The sequence below is a fragment of the Gambusia affinis genome, linkage group LG05, assembly GCF_019740435.1.
Source record: "Gambusia affinis linkage group LG05, SWU_Gaff_1.0, whole genome shotgun sequence".
Taxonomy (NCBI): Eukaryota; Metazoa; Chordata; class Actinopteri; order Cyprinodontiformes; family Poeciliidae; genus Gambusia; species Gambusia affinis.
The window spans coordinates 15058354-15080672 of record NC_057872.1 but is presented as its reverse complement, the minus strand read 5'-3'; the positions used below and the strand labels follow the sequence as shown (position 1 = coordinate 15080672).

At 39.5% G+C, this 22319-nt stretch overlaps 1 protein-coding gene across 3 annotated transcripts; it reads left to right on the top strand.

The window, feature by feature from the left end:
* Positions 1–413: 413 nt before the first annotated feature.
* On the top strand, positions 414–21577 carry tax1bp1b (Tax1 (human T-cell leukemia virus type I) binding protein 1b). 3 transcript variants are annotated; one of them, XM_044117597.1, is made up of 19 exons: positions 414–431; positions 2284–2370; positions 6566–6759; positions 10788–10890; positions 12587–12777; positions 12877–13035; positions 13914–14062; positions 14177–14267; positions 16081–16266; positions 16406–16657; positions 16833–17003; positions 17112–17184; positions 17407–17525; positions 17631–17756; positions 18275–18361; positions 18837–19035; positions 19113–19261; positions 20218–20303; positions 20532–21577. In XM_044117597.1, the coding sequence occupies exons 3-19, from the start codon at positions 6583–6585 to the stop codon at positions 20728–20730; spliced, it is 2517 nt and encodes an 838-aa protein (XP_043973532.1). In that variant the 5' UTR covers positions 414–431; positions 2284–2370; positions 6566–6582; the 3' UTR covers positions 20731–21577. The 3 variants fall into 3 exon arrangements, with proteins under 3 accessions (XP_043973532.1, XP_043973533.1, XP_043973534.1); XM_044117598.1 differs by lacking the exon at positions 414–431 and adding an exon at positions 1613–1830; XM_044117599.1 differs by lacking the exons at positions 414–431; positions 18275–18361 and adding an exon at positions 1812–1830.
* Positions 21578–22319: the final 742 nt, after the last annotated feature.

Sequence of the window (22319 nt, the reverse complement as noted above, 5' to 3'; positions counted from 1 at the left end):
AGGCCTGCTGATGTATGACGTCCCTCAGGGTCCTCCCAATGGTCCTCCGATGCTCTACCTTAACTAAAGTTAAGTTTCGTTTTTACAGAAACTTTCCATTAATAACAAAAGGCTGTTGTGAAGAATCTCATGTGTCAGTGCTTCGTGTGTATGTGTGTGCGTGTCTTGAGTAAGCGTCTCAACAATATCTATCATGATCACAAATGTTTTTGTTTGTTTATACATATATATACAGTTTCTAGAAGATTGGAGTCCGCAGGGATTTCGACTCCCCTTTTGCTAAACCTAGACCTGTAAAAGTAGTTGATGGAGGGAAGGTCAGTCCTGATGATCCTCTTGACCTTCTTGTTTGTTGCAGTTCGGACCTTTCCTGTTTTGTGGACAAGCCAAACCACACCATGATGGATGTGCTCGGGACAGATTGAATAATGGTAATGACTACGAGCTCATGGGAGGTTGTACTTCTTGAGTTGCTCCTAGAAGTATACATCATTTTCTTTGCTGAGCCTTCTTCTGAACTGTGTCTTTGTGTGTGGTCCATCTTAGTCACTTTGCAAGAAAGGGTATAGTGGTCAGAGGGGATCTGAAGTAAACACAGGGCTGTTGAGGATGGTGAGGGCGGGAGTGACAAGAGTGTTTCTGGACGTCCACCATCATCTCAACTGTCTTGACCAGGTTAAGCTCCAGGTGGTTCTGGCCACACCAGAGGACTAGCCAATGCATCTCCTGTATGTGTGCAGGCTCATCACTGCCTTGTGTGAGTTTTGGCCATGAGCCAAAACTTACAAACCCTCTCATATGTACTATCAAACTTTCTCACTTGTACTATCAAACCCTTACACATACAATCAAACCGTCTTACACATACTACCAAATCCTCTTGCACATACTATCAAACTCTGCTAGAGAGTATGATAGTATATGTAAGAGAGTTTGATAGTATATGTAAGAGAATTCGTAAGTTTTGGCCCATGGGGCCTCTCACAGCCTTGAATCCGATCAGCATTGGTGTCACTTGACAATTTCAGGAGTTCACAGACTGAGGTACAGTCATTTGTGTAAAGAGAGAAGAGGAGTTGTGAGATACTAATCTTGGCGGCTTTGGTTCTGGCTAACCAAAGCCTTAACGTTTTCTCCTGTTATCGCATCACAAACACAAATTTTGATGTATTTTTGGGGAATGTAATGTGATATACCAACACAGAGCAAGGTGGGAGGAATTTGTTTACCTATATCAGAAATTATAGATATTTTAGATATATATCTCTGAAAAGAGTGGTGTATATCATTATTAGACCTTCCCTTTCTCACCATTCACTTTCCAGGTTTAAATTTCATTTTTGTGTGAAAACCTTGTGAAAATAAAGGGGAATATATCACATGTAGACTGAACTGTAATTCTGTGCTAATTTGATTTTAACAAGGTTTAATGATATATGTTATATTTTGTAAGCAATTTTTGTATAGAAAATGCAGGAGAGGTTGTATATTAGTAAATTCCTAAGCAAAAAATTCAACTCATAAGTTGAAACAAACAAACAAAATAAAATAAAATAAAATAAAATAAAATAAAATAAAATAAAATAAAGGCTGACAGTCTTCAATACAGATTACAGTTTTTCTATCCACTCCTCCCCCGGGTTGATGGTGCCTATCTCCAGCGAACGTTTCGGGCGAGAGGCGGGGTACACCCTGAACAGGTCGCCAGTCTGTAGCAGGCAGTTTTTCTACTCAAGAATAAATTTTTTTCGAGGCAACTGTGCCTTTGTATTTAAATATAGGCGCAGTGAAAAACCTTCTCTTTGACTCAAAATGCTTGGCTTTTGAAAGGTAGGAAAGCCCCTCAATTTTGGATATTCCCTTGTTGATTGTAACAAGAAATGTTTCTTTAAAATTGGATATATTTTAAAGAAACATTTCTGCACATAACAAAATTGGATTGGATATAGATATAATCACAGAAAAAAGACAGAAAAACAAGAACAAGAACAGCAACAAAAAACAAACATGACAACTTAAAAAAGGAATGGAATAGGAAATCAGCTTATTATGCTGCTCGAGTAAACTTGAACAATAAAAGGTCTTAGAAATTCAGAGAATTACTTAGTTTGGCGAATTATTAATATTCAGTTCAAACGACAAATGTCATGTAGTATAAAACAATGCTTAAACAATGTGTTTCGATGTAAGAAAACAGTTAAATAATGTGTAAGTGGGTCGGGTGTGTAACACGTTTTATCTCAGACATTTTGCGGAAGTGACGTTATGTTATTATTATTCCAGGAAAAGGACACGGGAAAGCCCTGAACTGCGTCAACTGCGTTTTTATGATACAGTTGGATGTTGGCTGATGTTTAACATGTCCAGAAGGTATGTTTGATGTGTATTTTATGAATAGAATAAGGATACGAGTGTTAACTTTGTGAGCTTTTCGAAGTGCGTTTCGAAAGTAGCTGGGTACCACTAAAGTTGCTAACTGTTTACATTAGCTATAACCTTGTATTCAACTGATAGCTGTGCTCTTTTTTTCTTGAAGTGTCTGTTTTTTATTTGTAAAGAACGTTATGTAAAAACGTAATATTTAACACACTACGTAAATGTTTTGCTGAGATGTTAAAGGCTACGTGGCTTTGGATGAGTGGCTAAAGTCTCTCATAAAGTATGTCGCTAAGGCCAAGTGGCTGCTAGCTAGCTGCATTGCTAAGCTAGCCAGATATAATTTCTGTTTTCTGTAGGCCTTGTCCGAAACTTGCTTACAAACGGGTAATTTTAATGTTTATTTTCTCTAGCATTTGGTTTTATTGTGAGGCTAGAAATTATGTGAGTACTCTGAATGATAGTTGCGATCTGTTTTTGACAATTCTCCGTCCCAGGCCAAACTACGTCGAAAAAAATACCGAGGCCCAAATGGAAACTCCCCTCAGGGTCTAGCCTTCGTTATCGTTAATCATGTGTTGATTTTAATGGTAGAGTTTAAAATAAGCAAATTCAATGCACGTTTAAATGTGTTTTATTGCTCGATTATGTTTGTGATACAACGGCAAGCTGTAGCTCTGCCTATACCGAGTACAATGAAATATATATGAAAACTGGATTTAAACAAGTGTAGATACATTTCTTGATTCCTGAATGAGGGTTCATGTTGCACCAAGGCCTTGGGTCCTTGGATTCCGGACTGGTGACATTTCTATGGATGTATTTAAGTGATGACAAAGGCCATCACTTAAATATACGTTGTGCCACAGGGACACAAGCCAGGTTAAATTGCAAAGACGGAAAAAAAAAATCATATTCGAAGATTGAAAGACATATTTGCTATTTTTATTGTATTTTTTAATGATGAGTAACGTCAAGTGGCTCAGTCCCCTGTAATTTATGTAATTGCAAATCCAGAATATCCCATGTAAAACCTTTTGAGATGTCAAAGTTTACATAACTATTTTTTACCATTTAAAGTAACCTGAAACATAATGAATCATTCCTACAGACAGCATTTTATGAAATACACACATTGGAATTGATAAACTGATCAAATAAAATAAGAATTTACAATGTGACACATATATAATTCATTCATCTTTGGTTTGGGATAATCTTAACGTTTGTAGATTATATCGCAATACAGTTGTGATGATTTAAAGATAAGTGGTTTATTTTTCTAATTTAATGACGTACTTATAAATTTGATGCATGTTTTTAAAAAACTAACCACAAGTGATGTTAGTGAGCTATGCAATTTTTTTTTCTTCTTTATAGCTAAATTTGTTTTAAGTACAGCTGCACATTATGTCTGCAACAGGAGTATTTATTTGCTTTCTCATATGCTAAAACTCATAAAGACTGAGAGGGTTTGTTATCAATTTCATTATTGCCAATAACGGCACTAGGATTGAAATTAAATGTAATTGCAATTGTTAAATGTAATCAAATTAAATATTGATTTTGAAATTGTGCACTGCTAGTTTGAAGTAGGGGTGCACCAATTACAGTTTTCTGGCCGATCACGACTACCATATTTTCCGGAGTATAGCGTGCACCACACTATAAGCCGCACCTACAATTTTTTGAAAAAAACAAAAAAAAAAAAAAAACTGGAAACGTACATATATAAACCACAGGACGATAAGCCGCTGGTATCTCAGCCGCTCTCGGTTTTCTCCAGCAGAGGGCAGCGTTCTAATAAATCTGCTAGATTTATTAAAGCCCAGCCCTCCGTCTGCAATGCCGAACCCTGGTTTCGTTCACGCTGAGCTTACGTGCAGCTCTATTTCCTTCCTGTACTGCTGGATCGATAGCCCTCAACTTAAAAGCTGCATCATATGAGTTTGAAGAAATTTCTCCGTCGTGCCTAGTGCTAGCATGTGCTTGTTCTAAATAAAAATGAGCACTTTCTTCTTTGAATTCCCATTTTGACTTCCAATGATTCACTTCCTGCTAAAGAGCCCCCTGGCGGTTGAAGAAAAATCCACAGAAAAGCCGCACCGGGCTGGTTCAAAGTAGCGGTTTATAGTCCGAAAATATGGTACTAATCTTTAAAAAGTTCGCCATTAGCGAAATGGCAAACTTAAAACTAGTGGTGCAATAATAAGTCAACCAGCAGACATGATGTGGTGGGCGGGTCTGTCAGTCAAACCTCTGTTACAGCACACCAAAAGAAGACAGTCATTGATTTTTAGACCTTTGCTGAGGTAGATCAGATCGGCTTCACATGTAAGTATTGGCTGATCAACAATCTTCCAAAATTAAGGAAATCAGGGTAGATTTATCAGCTTGTTGATTTCTCGGTGCACGCCTAGTTTTAAGTATCTTACCGAACAAATGAACAGTCATTTTAAAATAGGAAACATTTCATTATCGATTCCTACATTAGTCAATCTAGAAATGTGCAGATAAAGTAACTTATTTAGTTTGAAATCATTAAGTGGCACCAATATAAAATTTGTGCCATCAACCCAGGCCCAAATGCAAACAACTCATACAATAGGAACAAAATTGTCTAACCAGTCAGAAACTGTGATTAGCAGATCATCCAATTCTTTTGCAAAATGTTAATCTATTGCTTTCTTGCTTTGGCTTGTAAGGTTTATATACACTGCATAACTAAACAAAAACTGCACATGTTCCTGATACACATACACCCTTGACCAAATATACATGGTTACATACATATTGCTCAATTCATACTATGGCTTGAAAGCAAGTTGACTATTCTTAAGGCAGTTTTGGAGAAAGTTTCTTCCAGTAATTAGTGTCATCTTAGCAAAAACTTAAGACATGTAAATTACTGAAGGCCTTTTTGTTGCTATTTGGAGATTGCTTAAACAGAGGTATGCATGTCATCTGCTGGTTTCCTTCTTTCTTTTTGGAACCCTTTAATCTTATTCAGACAGGAAGTTGTGATATCCAGTTACTTCAAAGAGATTAGGGACTTTTAAAATTGATCCGCTACCATATAGATTTTGATTGGACCAATGGAGTCAACATCACTTTTTCACATCCTATTCTATCAGAATAGAAGTTAATGTATAGCAACAGCTCTTTATGTTAATTGTACTTTTCCTCTGAAACATCAACTAACATTTGGCTTTTCATGGTAGAAAAAGCCAAATGTTAGTTGACGTTTCTGCTTTTTATGTGCAGTGAAAAAGCTTTTCTTTTACATAGAAACTGAACGCATTAAGCACAAAGAGCAGCTGGTTTTCGCTAGGAAATTGGGGCTGAGATAGGAGTGCTTTTAACCATGTGGAATGAATGACGAACATTGGAAGAACAAATGAAAAACAATTGAAGCAACTTGTACTTTTCTTAAAACCAGTTTTAAGCCCAATGACATTTAATGGTCTTCAATTTAATTTGGTAGAAAATAATGAACTAGCGCCAATTTTTGTGAAATCATAAAAAGCCAGGCTTTTTCAAGTTTTGTTTTATTTCTTGTGTAGCTCTAAGGGTTATTAAAACCAAATAATACATCTGAATTCCCTTTTTTTTATCTACAGCTTTACATGTATCAACTCAATATGTGTTTGCCTGAGTAAAATGTCTGAGTTTTACTCAGGTTGTGATGTTAAATACAAGTCAGTTATTACATGAATTGTGCTAGTAGTTACTTTGTAGCAGCTGTTTGACTATATTTAGATCATAAACGTGATAGAAAGTAACAGCGGTGTCCAGCATGTCGTCAGCTGTTGGCTGATTATTGGGATCTTTTAATGCTGCAAAGGTTAGTTCAGAGTAACAATCATTAATTACCTTGCTGAGTTAACAGAAGCATAAATCTTTTTAAGATAAAATGTTTGTGTTGTATTAAACCTTTTAATGACAGTAAATGTAATAAAATCTGCCTTCCTCTTTTATCTTTTATAACTTTCTTGTTTGTTGTATTATAGTGTCCAACCAATTTCCTTAAACCACTAGTGCCTCACATTTTTACTCAGTTTTATTCTGTTCCAGTTTTCTTTTTTCTTTTTTTTTTTTTTTACTGCTCCTGGTCACAGTAAACAACCAACACTGGGGTAAGTTTTTCCTTTGGCTAATCTTTTTTTTTTTTATGTCCTTTCCTGTGCAGCCACTGCTAAATGATTTATGGCTTTGTTCCTGGATGGGACCTTATTGAGCAGAAACATGGATACATCAAATTTTGCCCACGTCATCTTCCAGAATGTGGGGAAGAGTTACCTTCCTCACGCTGCGCTCGACTGTCACTATACCCTGACGCAGTTCATCAAACCACATCCAAAGGACTGGGTTGGCATATTTAAGGTGAGGGAGCATCGTCACTGCTTTATGAAAGCATTAAAACTGAGTACAAGATGCAAATAGACATTACCGTTGCAGAGTTTTTCTTTGCTGAAGGGTTTTCTAGTGTATCGTAAATCTGGAACTTGCTGACATCTTGGGTTTCTAATTACGTCTTAAGGCCAATGCACACTCCACAAGAACGGAGAAAGTCACCCCTGTATTCAAGGCTGCAATAATAAAGTTCTTGCTGGCATACATTTCATACTTCACAAGAGTGCAGAATTTCCCAAAAGTCTTCATAGGGTTGTCACACAACATCACTTATATTTCATATTTCTCAAAAAAAAAAAAAAAAAAAAAAACGTTCTACATGTTTCTAATAAAAACCAGGGCTGTAAGAATCACACAGTTTTGTTCTTGCAACCCTGGAAGAGAGAATAAAGTCTGTTTTTGGAGACAACGTTTTACCTTTGAGAATATGACTTAATTTTACGCTGTGAAAAGGGAGGGATTTTTGATTTACCTAAAACATAGAAACAAAGTATCAAGTCAGGCCTTACAAAAATAAAATATCACAAGTGTAGCCATTCACATGTACTTCAAAGATGAGCTCGGTCAGAGCGAGTGAAGCATCTTGGCCCTCACCACAAACTTAAGTATCCCACATGGATCTCATTATAGGAACACATTAAATCCAGTACAGTGGCAGTAATTTATCTTAGATTTGTCTGAAGTTTAGTGATCGTCTTCTCAACTAACTTGCTTTTTATCTACCAGGGATGAGATGAAAGTTTCGACAACTTGACAACAAGTTAAAAAGCACAAACTAACAGCTCTGTTTAGTTTGCTTCCTGCTGAACTTCTCTTCCTGTTTGAAGTGTTTGTCTTTGAAAGGAACTCGAGTAATAAACCAAGTTGATTTATCTTTTCACGTTTGTATACCTTTTTAAATTGTTTGTCACAGCAGAGAATAAAGTACAAATAAAGAGACACCAATGGTGACATTTAGGTTTTCATCGAACATTAGTTGAAATTATTGACACATAGAAGCTCTCCTCCCTAAGATGCTATTTTTTTACTAATTTTATGTGTGATGGCACACGTAGCTCAGTGTGCTATCACTATGTCCTTTCATATCTCAAGCTGGCATTTGAGGATTAGCAGACTGACAGAAGTGTTTGTTGATGTACTTTCCACTTTACAAATGCATGTCCGTTTGTCACTGGAACCACTTCTGCTGCCAGGTCAGATGTGAATCCTTGCCATATTTTCCATCCTCTGCTTTTCCCTTTGATAATCAGAAATACTTTACTAATCCCAAAGGGGAAATTACTCGACATTGGAACACCAGACACCTGATGTAAAGTTAGCCATGTAAGACGGTAAGAATTACATATCTTTAAGGTAACCTGTTGGTATAAATGAGTTTTGTCATAGGCTGAATATGTATAGTTTTACTGTGACAGCCAGGAATGATTTCCTATGTTGCCCTGTTTTACATTGTGGCAGTCTGAGTCTGTTGCTAAACAAGCTCCTAAAAGTGTTCAGCAAATAATAGAGAGGATGTGAAGACTAGCTTAACATCGTCCCAAGTTTGGACACCATGTCCAGAGAGTTTAGTTCGTCCCCAGTGACGTGACTGGACTTCCTGTTGATATCCTTAACCGTCAGGCTGCATCAGCTGGCAACAGCGAACATGATGGCGCCACCACAGACTCACAGTGTCCTTAACATCTTCCGACAGATGTTAAAGAACATTGAGTCTTCTCAGAAACAACAGAGGCCCTTCTGGATTTGGATTTTTTTGACCAGTCTGCTTTATTGTCCAAGTACACTCCCAAGTACTTATACTCCTTCACCCTGTCTGCTGTGACCCTTTGAATGTCAGCAGGGGTCATTCTCAAGTCCACAAACAGTTCTTTAGATTTTGCATCTGATCTGGCTTGAAAGTCTTGTCCTATAAGGACTTTAGCAGGCCTTCTATTTCTCCATGCTTATAGGTCAGACGTTGGAAATTATCTTATTTTGTGCAGCTACCTATTTGGCATACTTAAAGATATATCTTTAAGTGTGCAAAATTTACTTAGTAGTAGTTCAAAGTAGTGAGAAAAAGGATGGAAACTCTCATGATAAATGTATTTTTTGTCAAATCATTTTACAAAAGTCATGTAGGCTCTTATATACAGCCAAATACAAAGATCAGGAAAAAAGGATTATGTTGGGTTGAATCTGTTTCAGTCTAGGTTCAAGGTTTGATCTTTAAGCCAGTAGCTGTTCAGAATGCTGAGCACAGGTCTGCAAACCTTTTAAATCCTGATTGACATGCGAGTCATTTGGTGGCGGCCTCTTTCATTAGAGTCCAAAGAGTAACAAGAGCATTCGGCAGCAAGTTGGGCTCGGTTGTTTTTGTTGAAAATTCAATCTATTGATTTGTTAGTGTTTTGTCATCTAGATCAGTCTTTCATTGTATTTTACAGTTTTCTAGCTTCTTCCCTCTCATTATATAGGATTATAATAGATGGAGGATTTAAAAGAAATTCTGTATAATATGCCCTCCTGCATTTTAACAAGAAATACAGTTATTGTACAATTTTAAAAGTTTATTAAATAGATTAAAAAAAACATCTAAATATATTATTAGTAGTGAGAAAATTACCTGCTGGCTCTTGTCTGCCTATAGACAAAGACTTTGACTCTTGACTCTGTGAACATTAACCACGCTGCAACTTGCTGGTGATTCTTGTCGAGGAAAGGGGTCAGAAAAAGCATACTCAGCTTTATAATTAAGCTGTCTCTAAGGACGACCTCTTTGTGTGATTCATTAACACCTCACTCCTGGTTCTATGCAGCCTTCCTGGCGCATTGACAATGTTTCACCTCCTGCAGCATTATCCTCTCGGGTTTAATGCGAAAAGTTTTTAAAGTAAAAAGTCATCTATAATGTAAAGCTTGTTGTCTTCACTGAGTTTTATCCCCTCTCACTAATTTAAACATGTTTAAGATAGCTCAACACCATGTCTCTGTTTTTGCTTATTTATATTCTAGCCAGAATGCTTTAAGTTCCTCTCAGTTTTCCCCAAACACCACCTCTGCAGCTCTAATGAGTGGACCGGTTAGAGCTAGCCCCTCAGTAATGACACTCACTAACAAGGCACATGTTTTAATTGCTTCCTGTTCTTAACTGCTAGAGGCTGGAGCTGCACAGGCAACAATTGGGGTTTCTCTTTTTTTTTTTTTTTTTTTTTTGGGAACTCCAGAGCCCTTCTATCTGTGACTCGCATGAACACACTGCACTGTAGCTGCGGGCTGTTTGTACACAGCTGAGAAGATAAACTGACCAGTCAGGAAAAGAAAGTTAAAACCGAAATCTGCTGTTATGTCAGCTTGCGTGAATTATAAATATTGGCAAAGTTTGCATTAAATGACTGACTTTGGTTTTGTGACAAAGGCTGGTGTCGCAGTCTGGTTTTACTGGATTTGTTGCGGATGCATGTGTGCACGCCTAAAAGCAGCTCTCTCAACGTGACACTGATTCAGTTTGACACTTTTATGGCACCAGTCTGAAGTCGTGGATGTATTTTCTGGACTCCCGCCTCCCCCACCCCCCCACCTCAGCAGACATCAGTTAACAAGACATAAAATACATATAATTACATTTTGGTTTTCATTTTCAAGTTGCCTATGTATAAAATTTTCACCTATTTTCCTCTTCCTGTTAACAGTGAGTTGTTGCTGCAGTTCCGCACTCGGGCTTTTTCACGATGAGCATCCTGGAACCTCCAGGAGGTGGTTGCGTTACGGTCATCTTTCCCCTTTGAGGGCCAAATTGCAATTGTAGACATGCTCCTAGCTGCCATGGTAACATAGATTTAAAAACCCTTCATTACTTCAATATACCAGCTTGAGATAATTTAGAAGTGCCTGTAGATTCATGTAAAAAAAAAAAAAAGAAAAAAGAAAAATCTCCCCTGTTGGTTCCCCATTATTATTATAATGCACTGATGTGGTTGGAGCGTCTGCTTAAACGGATTCCCCTCAATGTGTCACAGGTTGGTTGGAGCACAGCGAGGGATTATTACACATTCTTGTGGTCGCCTCTCCCGGAGAACTACGTGGAAGGCACAGCAGTCAACAGAACCGTGATCTTTCAGGGTAAGGTTGTGCTGTAGCTTTCTGTAATTCTGACAGATTTTAATGAGGGCGTATGAAGGAGCTGCTCAGAGGATTGTACGGGTTCAGGACTGAACCATTAAGTGCACTAAAATTCCAGTCTATCTCAACAGATTTAGAGATGTAGACAAAATGTTACACACCTGGCTGGCAGAGATGACTACAAGTCATATTAATCAGGCCTTATTGTAGAAAAACCTCACACTACTTAACTTTAAGTTGTGCACATTTGTTATATGGCAAACACAGATTTCCTCTTTTAAAAGTCTTAATGTGTCATAAAATAACTGGTGGATCAAATATTATTTCTAAAAATTCCTTTAGAATGAATGTAGCTGAATCGTTGATTTATCTGTACTTATTCAAGTAGATTATGGTCTCTAGGTATTAAACTCCTGTTATGGAATATATATGGGAAGTAACATGGTAAATTTTTAAACTACTGGGCTGAAAAATGATCTATATTTATGTTTCCCTATTACACAGCAAATGGCACTGCACATAACAAAAACATTTGTGTCCATTGGGGGCTTTAATGCAAGCTGAGACTAGTTTTATCAGAAGTTATGGTTTTCATTAATAGAGTGCGTTTATAAAGGATCTTTTGATACAGTGCCGTAAGTGGCCTGCTGTTGGCTAGATGGCACTAGTTTGGATTATGTAATGAAAAAAAGGGTGTATGTATGTTGCCCTCAAGGGAGGATAAAAAGCTTTAAAGTTTCATCAAGTCCTCACACTGGGGCATCAAGTCCTGCCCCACCAACACAAACTTAAAAGCAAAAAGTTTACTAAACTCTTGTGGGATTTGGGCCAGAGCCACGTGCTTTGGGCTGATGGCATCTTGTGAAAGGACAGATGGTGGTGAGGATAGAGCTCAGTCTGCCTCTCACTTGCTAAGCTAGGTAGTCACAGTCCCTCATTGGCTGACTATTATCGGGACTAGTCGACTTCATAGGTTGTTGTTTGTGCAACCAGCCAGCATCAGAATTTACAGCGTAAACAAGAAATTTCTGAGAAGAAGATTAGGAAGGTTACCTGTATGATTTAAGCTGTTATTGTTATGGAAAGAACAGTTTGCGGAGACTTCCTTAGATGTTACCGGAGGTGTTGGCGTTGTCACTCCACACCTGCTTGTCGTCCTGCAGTTGGGTAGGGTGGAGACCCTATGGGGCTGTGGGCTGTTCCTGGTCCAAACGCCTTGGGAACTTTGTTGGCGTTTGTCTCTTTATTTGGCATCACACTCAGAGGAACCAGATTCTGGAATGATCTAGATCTGATTTAAAGAAAAATGTTCTGAAACATTTCAGGAGAAGACAAATTGAAGTGTTGTCTTGCTGTCAGAATGTCAGTAGAGCAAAGCACAGACAGCATAGGCACCAATAAAGAAAAGAAATAAAGGAACATTTTCTATTTTTGCATAGAATTATGCTATTTTGATCAAATAAATGACATTTTTAAGGCTCTTGGCTTCTTTCCCAAGAGTGCCAGCACATTTTTCCTCCTATGGTAAAGCGACCCTCCAGATACGAGGTAGAATAAATATAACTACACATGCTTCATCTTGATACACATTTCTATTCTAAATGGCTAAGTGCATCAAATTCCTACCTGCTTTTACTTTACCAAGTCTACATTCCTTGGCATCCTTCTTTAATCACTGTTTGCAATACTTCCCTAGGTTACTATGTCCCTAATGACGATGGGGAGTTCTACCAGTTTTGCTATGTGACCCACAAAGGGGAGATCCGGGGGGCTAGTACGCCTTTCCAGTTTCGCGCAAACAGCCCCTCCGAGGATGAGCTGTTGACTGTCGAGGACGAATGCAATTCCGACATTCTGGTCGTCACCACCAAGGCTGGCTTGCTTGAGGTGCAGGATCACATGAAGCCGCTCATTTCAACTGTGCGGACTTTTAATCTGGTTGCTGTGAAAGCGACAACATTTTCAACATTTTTCTTGTTTAAGCAGCAAAAAGTGGAAGAGGCTCAGAGAGAGAAAGATGAGCTGCTGAAAAGCATGGCCCTCATCCAGCAGGAGAAGGAGCAGCTCGACGCAGAGAAGGACAGCCTGCAGAAGGAGTTTGAGCGAGAAAAGGAGACCTGTGCCCAGCTGAGAAGAGAGATCCAAGTAAGTTTATTCTGGTTAGGCCTGCCAGCTCCATGCAGATCGGTATTTTTAATACTCCCATCTATTCAGTGAAACCAAATCTTCACTTTTAGCTTTGATCTGAACTGGGAGTTTGCTTTAAAGTAATTATAGATTCTAAAACACATCATTTATACGGACGATTCTTCTTGTTTTAATCTTTTTTTTATTTATGGCCAAACAGTCTGCTAGCACCCCCTAGTGAAGCAGCCCAAACATGCAGAGTAACTCGAACCAGCAATACACTAAAGTAGTAAATCACACTCTGACAAATAGAAATGCCTGCATTATCAAGGTTGTCATTCCACTTTTTATAGCGTAACATTAAGTCTTAAGAGCATTGTCAGTAATAATCTGGTGTACCGCTGTGTGTCATAAATCTGCTGGTTTTAAAGGTTTTACAGATGTAAATATGATTACAGATTTTGTGGTTGTTAATTTTATTGCTTTACTTTTATATGAAATTTTTATATGGTGTGAATATAAAGATCCCGAAACTCTTCTCGTAAGCAAATTGTAAAAAATTTATTTTGCTTTTTTAAAAAAAAAATAAAAAAAATCATCTTCAGAGTTCAAAAAACTCTACGTTGGAGCCGTGACTTTCTTTATGATTTAGACTTCAACGACAGTAAATTTTATTGCCGCACATGCATTTTCCAAACCTTTTGAGCCAAAGCCAGACATGGAAAAGACTCTTGTTATATTCCAGATTTAAACCCATTTAGATCCTCTATCGCTTGGCACAAAACCCATCGTAGTTTTTATAAGTACGATTTCAATTAGCCATTGTGCAAATCAACAAGTTCAAGTGTCCAACCTCTCTTTTTTTAATTTTTTTTATTTGGTGGTTTGTTTCCCAGGAGGTGCTGCACTCGTCTCAGGCCCTTCAGGAGGAGAAGGAAGAGGTCAAGAGGCGACTGGAGGAGGCCACGGCCAGGATCGTCCAGTTGGAAGAGGATCTGATTGGAGTCACACAGAAGGGACTTCAAAAGGAAACCGAGCTGGACAGGTGACTTGCTAAAGATGAATTCAGACTTTTTGAATGGATACACCCCAAAATTTGTCGTTATGCATTAATATGAACTGATTTTTTTTTATATCTCTTTTTTATTTTTTTATCTAGTCTTAAAGATCGATTGAAGAAAGTCGCTCTAGAGAAAGAGGCTCTTGAATCTCACGTAAAGAATGAGAGAGATGAGAAGGAACTCTACAAGGTGATGTTTAATTATTTTAAAAGTTGAACTTTAGAAATAACCATATCAAAATTTATGTAAAATGAGCTCACGTTACTTTGCAGCCAGATATATCTGTATCACCCTTCTGGATTGTTTTAAGAAAAAACACTTAGTGACAACTTCACCTTCTAAATCATTTGAGACATGCCAGACTTAAAGGCATTCTTTAACTTTTGTGTTTTTTTTTTTTTTGTTTTTTTCCCCCCATTTCTTTCCTGTTTTTCCACTTTGTGCTCTTTGAATAATTTTGTGTAGTGGAATATTTGAGTCTAAACGGGGCATGCCTTATTCTGTCTCCCGGTCCGTCTGGTGTTTGTGCGTCCTGTGTTGTGGTGGGTGCTCCACAGGAAGTGGGAGGGCCACATACTGTAGTGTCGCCACAGAAATGGAGCCCAAAACCCCCATATCTAATTTAGCTTGCACCATCACACAGAGGATGTTGCCGAAGGACAATTTTAATCTCCGTTTCTTTTTAATAAGGTCACAGAACATTTGATTTATTAGCAGGGGTTTTTGACGCAGTCTTGAAAAACCCAAATGGGTCTAACCAGAAGAAAGTCGAGCGTGGAAGAAGTCTCTGAGTGTCCAAGATTTAATCTTAAACCTTGAAAAGAGAAATAAATGGCTTTTCACTCCGATTTTAGTTGATCTCAGCCACTAGCAGAACACAGGTAAATGGGCACTTATTGAAAAATGAAAAACAGACCTATTCAACATTTTTCTTTCTTAATTCTTTTTGGGAAAGGTCTCTGGATGATCTTAAATCGTGAGTTTAAATTAGCACTGTAGCCATTAGACGCCAAGCAAATCACAAACTGTACCGTTAAAGAATCTTGGAGTAGGATAATCCAATCAAGATTTTACGAGACAAAGTGTCTAAAATTAGATTATAATCCATATTAATTAATTTCAGCAATTCAGTTATTTATTCCAGCGGTTTTTATGCTAATTTTGATGATTGGGGCGTTTAGCTTTTGAAACTCATGCATGAAACTCATGAGAAACCTCAAAATTTAAGCTTCTCATGAAATTACAATTGCATGAGAAGGTAACATTACAATGTTACCCAAGAGCAATAAAAGCATTCATCCCAGCAAAGACATTTTCCATTCTGATCTACACAGCAATGGGGCGCAATGAAGCAGATGCTCACTTGCAGTCTGCACGCCCAGAGTCTCGCATGTGCATTCAAGCCGCACCAGAATTCACTTCAACCGAACCGAGGCCGGGGCTTTTAGGCGGCTCAGACTTCGCTTTTCTTCTGGTCTGCATCAGCGGTCGATTTTGCATTCCCACCTCCACATACAAGGCGGCCGATGGATCAGAGTTCGATTGAACAGGGCCGTTGTGAAAGCACCCCAAGAGTCCTTCAAGCAAGCGTCTTTATGAGATGTTTAGTGGAAAGAAAATGCGGTAGAAAAGAAGTGTGCCTGCAGCTGTGATAACCACACCATAGAGAGAATGGGGGAAGCAAAGCAAATTCATGAGTTTGAAAAAGACTCACAAGGTGTGAATCAGAAGCCTAGTTAGGAATAGTGTTGTTTAGTAATTTGTTGAACTCGCAGGTAATAAAACCCAATCGTTCAAAGCTTTTGTTCTGTGTATTAGAAAAGCTACAGAAAAACTGCAGAAATTTCAGTCTGGAAAAGCATGAAATTTTGAAATGTTAAATTTTTGTGTTTTTTTTCTAAATTAGGCAAAAGGTTAAAAAGTTATAAAATCTTGTACCGCTTATTTTGTGTGTGTGTGTGTGTGTTCTGTTTCTTCATATTTCTCATTGTGCTCGCATCAGATTCACCTGAAAAACCGGGAGCTGGAAAACACTAAGCTGAGTGCGGAGCTGCAGATGCTAAAGTCCGTGGATGTAAACAAGGAAAACACCATTGCCCAGTTCAAAGAAGAGGTGGGACGCCTGCAGGCATGCCTCACAGAGAAGGAAAAGCAGTACAAGGAAATCCTGGCCAAGGTTTCTCCTTTGGTACGAGATAGTAAACAGAGTTTTTAAATTAGCATCAACAGTAGAAGATGATGCCTATTAATGTTTAACTACCATATAGTGACTTTAAGACCTCTGCTAGACGTAAAAGTCTAATGTGACAATAACGTGGTTGTACCAGGGTGACATGAAGGCCCTGAAGGAGCAGCTGCGGCAGAAAGAGGATCAGCTCCAGGCCAACCAGCAGCAGTCCTCTCTGCTGGCCGCCGAACTGAGGGATGCCTCCAGCGCCCGGGATCGCACCATGTCTGAGCTCTACCACATGAAGCTCGAGGCGGACGCCCTGCGCCAGGCCAAGGCCGAAGCTCAGGCCCAGTGTGTCCACCTGGAACTCGTAGTCGAACAGATGAAGGCAGACGCCAAAAAGGAGGCGGTGAGGATGAACGTTTCCGTCGCAGGCCTTCGTTTCAATTACTTTAGACGATGACTTTCGTTCAGTAATTAGCCGATCAGGCTTTTCCTGACCAGTTTCGACTCCTACCCCATTTTCATGCAGTTGTTTTAATGGTACTCTTCTTCTTCTTCTTCTCCCGTCTTTGTAAAAACAGGCCAAATCGGAGGAGGAAGCGTGCACAGACCCAGCTGTTGTAGCAGAGCTGCAGAGAGAGGTGGAGGACCTGAAGCTGCGGCTGCTCATGGCTGCAGAGCACTACAAGGAGAAGTACAAGGAATGCCAGCGACTGCAAAAACAAGTCCTCAAACTCTCTGAACAGCAGGGGGTAGGTTCCAGCAGACACCAGCCGCCGAGCTTTATCCGTAAACCGAACTCACATTGGATGTTAGGTTACGCTCTGCCTTCTGACATTCATTTGTGTTGCTGTTCATAGGAAGTGAAGAAAAGCACAGCACAAGAGGCCGCCGCAATCCCTGCATCAGGGAGTCCAGACACATCGGTGCCAGGTATTAATGTCCAGTTCTGTCTGGTTGTATGGAAGAAATAGATGGTTTTATCATAGAAAATCTAAATGTCTTAGAAAAGGCCACAGTAGTTTACTGTCTTAGTTTATGTCCTTCGATCTTTCTCCACCTAGCCCGTTTTTCAGTCACAAAAGCAGTCGTTTTATTTTAAACCGTGATAAATGAGGAGATCTACATATTTTGACTGTGTTCTCGTCTCTACAGGCAGCCCAGGTTCTGCTGACCCCATGTTGGAGGCCATCATCCAAGAGAAGCTCAAAGGCATCAGCAGAGAAGCTTCAGACAGAAACGACAAATACAGGAAATGCAAGCAGATGCTGATAGTAAGCAATGTGTCTGCAGTCTCTGCAAAACATGCAACCGTCCTCTAATCCTGAGAGGACAAAGTGTGACAAAAAACAGGGTGATGAGTGTCTGTCGCCTTTTAGGAGGAAAAGGAGCGCAGCAGCTTGTTCGCAGACGAGCTGGCCAAGACGGAGCTGAAATTAAAGGAGCAGCTGAAGACCAACGAGAGTCTAAAGTTGCAGCTGGCTGCCGCAGAGGACCGTTACAAGGTCAGGCTCCGAGCGCGGCGCTGGTGCCTTCAAAGCGGTTCAGTCTTCAGACTCGACTGTTTTTATCGGCGTCCATGGCTGGTCTTGCTCAAGGATCGAGACTTTGATGCTTTCTCCCCCCCCCCCCTGAACATAGTTGTTCTGACAGTGTTGTTTATGAGCCGGCCTATCTGTTAGACGGCGTTTTACTGCTGTTTATGTCAGGCTCTGGAGACAAGCGAGGTTTGGCTCGGAGGGATCCTTTTTAGTCGCACTGCTAATGCTGTGTTTGGCTCGGGTCAGGCGGATATTTGCTTAGTGTCTCAGGAGAATCCAAGCAGGTTGTTTTGCTTTGAGGAGTATCGAGCGTAAATCAGGCCGCGGCCAAAGGAAGCCGTTTATGCTTGTGATCAATTAATGTCACATGCCGAAGCCTGCCTGTATTTCAGCGAGACATTTTTTCAGTCAGGAGCGCATTAAGTGTAAGAAAAGATGGTCTTTTCATTCCTTTTGGTTTTTGTGTCCATTGTTTACCTCAGAGTCAAGTAGCTGAGAAGGGTCGGGAGCTGAAGGAGCTGAGGGACTCGTTTGCACTCGTTGTGAAGGAGAAGGAAAAACTGGAGGGGGTTAGTAACGGCTTTCATTTTCTCTTTTATAGACTCCTGCCACTCCAAACATTCCCTAAAATATACAATTTTCTTCTCTGCCATTTCGTCTGGGTTTAAAATACCACTAATTGGAGAAGCAAATTAAATGTTGTCTGTTTTATTGCTTTGCTCCGCAGTAAGGTCCTGGCAGGCCTAATACTGCTAATGCGGGTACAGTTCAAAGAGGTGGGATCACCCCATTTGAGGTTGAGACTGTCAATTAGCTTGACCTCATTAATTACGAAATGGTTCTAATCATAAAAAAAAAAATATTTTCTTTTCTTTAATAAAGCTGCTAAATAAGCTTTGCTTTGAAGAAAAGAAGAAAAAAAAAAGGTCCCTTTCATCGTATTCTCAAAACAGCTTGGTGGCTTCTGGGCAGAAATTAAAAAGGACACATCACTATTGTTTTCTTGGTGCAAAATAGGTTAAATTCTGCTTTTGTTTTCCCTAGGAGCTCCAGAAGAGCAGCAGCAAGAAGGGCGATCAAGGGGCCAGTGAGAAAACCAGTTTGGAGAACCTCCAGACCAGTGTGCCTTTAATTCTTCAGTACCCCGTCCCTTACGCCCAGGACACCCCGACCCCACTGCTGGTCTCTCAGAGTCCAAGCAAACTACACTTTGGGAACCCTTATTCCATCTCAGACTCAAAAGGTGAATATTTGTTTTTTTCAAAAAAGTGTGTGGGATTTATTTTTTATTTTTTTAAAGTGGTTGAATTATGTCTGCAGACGAGACAGAGGAGGAGTTCTCAGATGATCAGCCTCTGAAGCTGCCCCCCGTAGGCCCACCCTCCTGGGACAGCAACGTGGTCTGCATCCAGCCCTCCCGCAACCTCAGCCGGCCAGAAGGACACGAAGAGACAGAGGAAAACAACAATGTGAGCTTCTTGTCTGTTTTAGCCACGCAATACCGCTTTGTCAGGATTCATGTGAAAAGCAGAGGTCCAAGTCCTCTGCATGGCACTTTAGGTCAAAAACCTAATTCATATTTCATCCCAGTAGTTGCCTACCATACTTGCAAAAAATGTATTTTGTGTCATTACAGCTACAAGCCTCAATATGTGTTATAGGATTTTCTGGAATAAACCGAGCCAAAGTGATAAATGACTGTGAAGAGGAAGGAAAGTGGTACAGTGTTGGTTTCTTTCCTGTTGTTGAAAGAAATCCGCAAGAAGAAGATGATGTCCCGGTTGTAGTTTGGCACAAGTTGTGGAAGAGTCAAACTGACAGAGTTTAGTCAGATGAGACCAAAAGATAAAACATATTTGCCTGCATGCAAGGCAAGTTTAAATGTGTAGCATATGTTAGCAACAAGGCAATTCAAAGAGCTTTAGATGATGAAAACATAACATTGTAGAAGTAGAATAAAGGAAATTAATGAAAAGTTGGAATATGGACTACAGTTAATGCTCCGGTTATTATTGAGTTGAGTCAAAGTGATAAATGAATTTGTCTGAGAATATTTGGCAAAAGTTGAAAAATAATATTCACAGCTGGTCTAACTTTGATCCATTTTTCAAAGAGGAATTCAGAAAAACTTGAGACATTCCTTAAAAAACTTGAAACGGCGATTTTGGGGAAAATTGATTCTACTGGCTTGACTGGACTGACTGAAAAGCATGCTTTTTGTTTTTTTCTCCATGTTGGTTTCTCGTAAAACATCCTAACAAGATGCAGTAGTTTGTGGCTGCGACATGACGCAAAGATAACAAGTTGGCAACGTTGGAAGTGACTCTAGTGTTCAGCAGTTACTTTGTAGGCATTTTATTTATCGCTGTTGATTGTCTCTTTTCATATTTATGTTTTTTTCGTTTTTGTTTTTTCCCCCTCCAAGGTTAACACCAACGAACAGCCGCTAGGAACAGAAACGCGCAGCTCATTTGTGAATGACGGACAAACCCCCTTCTGCTTTGACTCCAGGTAACAAACCATCTCCCGCTAAGTTTTAGTGGTAGCCATGCCCCAGCCTCACTCGGCTTCTGTAAGTGTTACTGTTGTCGATGAGCAGGCCACCCACACTGCATCAAACACACGTTCCTCATTAGCCGGTGCTCCTGTGTGTTGCTCGACTTCCATTAACACGAGCGTTCTCTTCCTCTCTGCTTCTTCCGCTGTCTTTTCATTTTCCTCCTCCCCCGCCGCCCACAGCATGGACATGAAACGCTGTCCGCTCTGCGAGGTCATCTTCCCGCCCAACTACGACCAGAGCAAGTTTGAGGAACACGTGGAGAGCCACTGGAAGATCTGCCCCATGTGCAGCGAGCAGTTCCCCCTGGACTGCGACCAGAAGGTGTTTGAGAACCACGTGCTCACTCACTTCGACGGGCACCCGCTCAACTTCGACTAAAGAAACTGAAAACCAATGGAGTCTGCAGACTTTCTGCCATCCACTGAAAAGAATCACTTTAAGCTCTCTTCTGCATGTAGTGGTGTTCGGCTCCTCTCTGTAGAGCTATCCTAACTTTTGCTTTCTTTTAACTTTGAGATCCACTCGGAGGTGACGTTTGGGGGAAAAAAAAACAAAAACAAAAAAATCAATGTTATTATTTAGCGTGTATCACAGGGCTTTTAAATCAGTTGCGAATTGATACTTTTTTTTTTTGAATTACAGTTTTAAATGTTTCCCTTCTTTTAGGATTTGGAAAGAGAAGACTGTTTTACCCTATAATTCTTCTTACTGATTTCGAATGGACGTGGGTTTTCTCAGATCTGTAACGCTGTAGGATGTAACGAGTCAGGGAAAAAGAGACGTGTTTACCAAACTTACATTTATCACATTCGAACATATGCTTCCCCCCTTCATCATCGCTGTACAGGTCATCGGTCAGCTGTCATAGAAAGCAGCCTCGGTGCACTATATTCAGTCAGGGAGAAATCTTAAGTAACTATACCCATACAAGAATATACAGTATATCATCAGATCATCTATTTTAGAAAAATTTAAGGCAATATTGTGACCGCCTTAATACTTTATGTAATATGTAGATTTTTATTTAGCTAGGTTTTCTTTTTTTTTTTTTTGGTTATTCCGATTGTCTCTTATTTTCATATCAACAGCTAATCAGTGCATGCTCAGCTTTTGTTGATTTTCCTTCTTTCTCTCAAGATATTAAGTTATTTCATTCATTAAGATGTTTCATTAGTTTAGTGAGTTTCATGTATCTAAATAAACTAATAAAATTACTTTGAAATTGCACCGTCTGATAATTAATGAGCAGGAGTCGGAGGAACAGGCGAACTTTTATTGTAAAATATACCAAGTTTTCATGAAGCAGCAGAAATACAGTACATATGCTTTTTCTTTCTGTTTGCTTTACAAAAGCACAAAAATAAATTTAACACTTTAAAGGGTGATGATACATTCACTGTTTACTATGAGTACAGCACAGCCGCAGTTCTTTAATATGTTACAGATCTCTCACTCTTATTTAGGATGTGCAGATTTTAATCCAGTGGCACCAAGAAGGTTTGGACGCACAGCACAAACTGAATGGCAATTTATTCACACTGTGTCCTATACGAAAATAGAAATGTTCAGAAATGACAGCATGGTCGGATGACTGTCGGCGGACAGTTCAGCAGCACGAACAAACACTTTCACCTCAAAAACGAGGAAAACACAAAAAACACTTTCCAGAAATGGCAGCTCCTTTGAGGCAGAGCTCATTTAGGAAGGAGAGTGCTGAAGTGATGAACTGTCCTGGAAATGGAAAAACATAAAGGAAGGAGACCCTTCTGAGCTTGTTAGAAGAGCACAGCTCAAAAGCCAGTGTCAGAGGGTTCGTTAGTTCACTCTCAAGGCAAAGTTATGCTACACTAAACAAAAGTCAACCCCTCATTGACTCATAATTTTCTTCTAATGAGATAAATTTTTCTTTTACGCTTTCAGAACGGTTCAAAGCAATTCCTTTTTCGTTTGTTTCAGTCTTCAGCTTG

What these genes read in the sequence shown, in the direction of transcription:
- tax1bp1b (XM_044117597.1), top strand. Translation starts at nt 6,583, where the DNA reads ATGGCTTTGTTCCTGGATGGGACCTTATTGAGCAGAAACATGGATACA. An exon ending in CCAAGGCTGGCTTGCTTGAG is followed by an intron (nt 12,778 to 12,876) that starts GTGCAGGATCAC and finishes TTGTTTAAGCAG; the next exon opens with CAAAAAGTGGAAGAGGCTCA. An exon ending in CCGCAGAGGACCGTTACAAG is followed by an intron (nt 17,757 to 18,274) that starts GTCAGGCTCCGA and finishes TGTTTACCTCAG; the next exon opens with AGTCAAGTAGCTGAGAAGGG.